The sequence below is a fragment of the Austrofundulus limnaeus genome, unplaced genomic scaffold (genome assembly GCF_001266775.1).
Source record: "Austrofundulus limnaeus strain Quisiro unplaced genomic scaffold, Austrofundulus_limnaeus-1.0 Scaffold43, whole genome shotgun sequence".
In the NCBI taxonomy this organism is placed as follows: domain Eukaryota; kingdom Metazoa; phylum Chordata; class Actinopteri; order Cyprinodontiformes; family Rivulidae; genus Austrofundulus; species Austrofundulus limnaeus.
In genome coordinates, this window is record NW_013952445.1 from 1077821 (window position 1) to 1080620 (window position 2800).

The following is a 2800-nucleotide window of genomic DNA, read 5'->3' on the forward strand; positions in this document are numbered from 1 at the left end:
CTATTACAAAAACACAAAGTTTAAATAAGTATTTATATTTGTGTATAAGCTGTGTTTTAGGGTTATTAACGAAGTTCGTGTACTCAGACCAGTAATATTTGGGGTCACAAGTTTTTGCCATGAATATTTTGTGGGTCAGAAGATAAAAAGTTTGGGAACCACTGCTCTAAGTAACACCACGCATAAACTGAACACATCATCCCCATTGTGAAACATGGTGGTGGCAGTGTCATGTTGTGGGGATGCTTTTCTTCAACAGGGAAGATGGATGAAGCTAAATATGGGACCAAAAAACAAAAACTGAGGAAGAGGTTCACTTTCCAGGACAACCCAAAATACCCAACCAGTTATGCCAGAATGGGTTGAAGCATGTTTTCTGTGTTAGGATGGGCTGGTCAGAGTCAGAAACTGAGGAAAGCTGATGGGACGCAACAAAATGTGCAAAAAGTTTAAGAGGTGTGATAGTGTAAATGGGACCATTTTGGAGTTCTTTGTAGGTCGATGTTGCGGCCCAGAGCTCGGAGGAGAGCGGTCGTCCTTACCTGACGTGTCCCACATGTTCAGCTCGATCCTCTGCTTGTCGATCTCGAAGCTGGCCGTGTAATTCTCAAACACCGTGGGAACGTAATTCTGCAAACAAGACACAAGAGTGGCTCAGACGAGATCAAAGCTCAGAGAGGTGCTGTGCACACTTTAAAACAAGAAGAAGTAAATTGGTGGGATTTTTTTTTCTGAGGCGAAGCAGCTGGATTCCTAATGAGCTCTCAACTAGCTGTGGTGCAGAGGGAAATACAGCTCTGAATGTGAAGAGGCAGGAGATGGAATGTGTGTGTGGAAACATAAAATCATTTGACCTATTTCCAAACTCCAAAAATAATCAGGTCARTTAGATTTAATTTCAGTTATCTTAACAATTTAACACATTTTTCTTCCTTTAGGCATGATTTAAAAAGTAATGTAAAACTTCAATGTATTAAAGGATTTTTGCATGTTTTGTTCTTGTTAAAGTGCAGAGAATGAGCCGTCACCAACACGTGTTTATTTCTTTATTTAGTCATTAAATCTTAAGTTTTAGAGTACAAATTAAACAAAACTTTAACATGAATGACTTCCTAGAACTTAAATAAAGAAGTTTTTCTGCTCATTTTTTTAACCACTATAATAAATCATCATGAAATATTGAGTCTCAGAGTAATAACAGTTTCTAAACAGGAAAACAGTCATTAAGTGCGTTTTTTCCAGACTGAGGCGCATCAAAAGCGCACTGTGCGCAAAGGCGATGTTTCAACTGACTGCTATTTTTTATTGTGCTTTATCACTAATTTTTACTTCATATAATATAACAGAGAAAATATAAGTTTTAGGTTGAACAGTGGGATCTATTTTTAAGAAGAAGAAAAAAAACCTCCAAGACATTACAGGCGCAAACTGTTCGCAGTCATTTACGCGCAAATGTCTTTAAATTTCCCCTCATGTCAGTTTATAAGTTTAAATTAAACATTTTTTTTAATGAAAGCCTGTTTGGATTTTTTTATTTAACCGCAGAGATCACTGGAGACGCTCTGGCGCTGTTTTGGGGGGACTTTTACGCACCAAGGACCCGCAGCAACAGCGGCGGTTTGAACCTGTTTTTCAGCTCACCTCTGGGTACGAGTCTTTGGCAAAAACATGCAGGAGAGCCGTCTTTCCGCACTGAGAGTCCCCGACAACCACGATTTTACAGCGGAGTAATCCCTTGCTCTCCATCGCCTTTAGGACTGGACGCTTCTTGTCATGAAGCTGAGCGGAGCGAGGAGCTGATCTGAAGCTTTCTCCTGCATAGATGACGAATCTCTCCTGAGACGAGTTTTTTTTTTAAAGTAAATAAAAATAACAACAATAAAACTTCAGCTCCTCCTGGCTKTGCGGCTCAGCTCCAAACTTGGCGCTGCGTTGCGCTCCTCTGGTCCTCCAGTCCAGCGACGCGCATTAATGATACCTGTCCGTCAAAGTAGCGTGCTTATCGTCCTGCTTCCGGTTTGAGTCTGTCAAAACAAAAGCATTTTAAAGCGCACCGTAACATTAACATAAATTAACTTAATATTTCTAATAATAATTARCTTATCAATACTATTAAGTTATTAACATAAAGTAATAGAAGYTTAAGGTCAACATAAGTTCAGACTACTTCTTCCAAGTGACACTCCAATCAGTTGCAAATCGTTAAAACCAATCACTTCATAAAATATACAGCATGTTTAGCATTTTTTAAGTGGTGACAAAGTGACGCCTGAGTAGCTGTTTTAAAGCTCTTCGACTTTAGAGTTTATATAGAGACCAACATCTTTCATGAGCCAATGTAGTGGTAGGATGTCACACAAGGCTGTCAAAACTTGACCACCAACAACCAGCCTGCATGCCCTTACTTTGAAAAGCAAATCGCTGCACTTCCTCTGACCGACYACAGCAGATTTGACGCGGCCAGCTTCCGTTTCTGTCAAACTTTGGTTATTCAGTCAGATAAACTGATGCAGAGGTTTAACAAAAAAATAAGCACAACTCTCCAAAGCATGGCCTGAAAATGGTTTAAATCTAAAATTAAAGTACTTTTAAAAATCCTGTTTATTTCTGGGTTGTGAGCGCGCGCGCGCACGTGTGTCAGCACTGTCACGATGCAGTCAAAAAAACAAATTATTTCTAGTTGTTTGTCGCCACCTTGTGGTCAAAAATCAGATAACTATAGATAAATCTTTACAATAAAGTTACATCACAGATTATTATATTATATTATATTACATTACATTACATTACATTACATTAC

General features: G+C 38.9%; 1 protein-coding gene across 1 annotated transcript in view; it reads right to left on the reverse strand.

The window, feature by feature from the left end:
* The window catches only part of LOC106516972 (rho-related GTP-binding protein RhoN), a 36292-nt gene extending 34350 nt beyond the window's left edge, over positions 1–1942 (reverse strand). The window contains exons 1-2 of the mRNA XM_014007605.1: positions 1642–1942; positions 543–630 (exon numbers count right to left, since the gene is read on the reverse strand). Of these exons, the coding sequence (XP_013863059.1) occupies positions 543–630; positions 1642–1746 (193 nt within the window). The 5' untranslated portion in view covers positions 1747–1942. The remainder of the gene's footprint in view (positions 1–542; positions 631–1641) is intronic.
* Between the last annotated feature and the right edge of the window lie 858 nt (positions 1943–2800).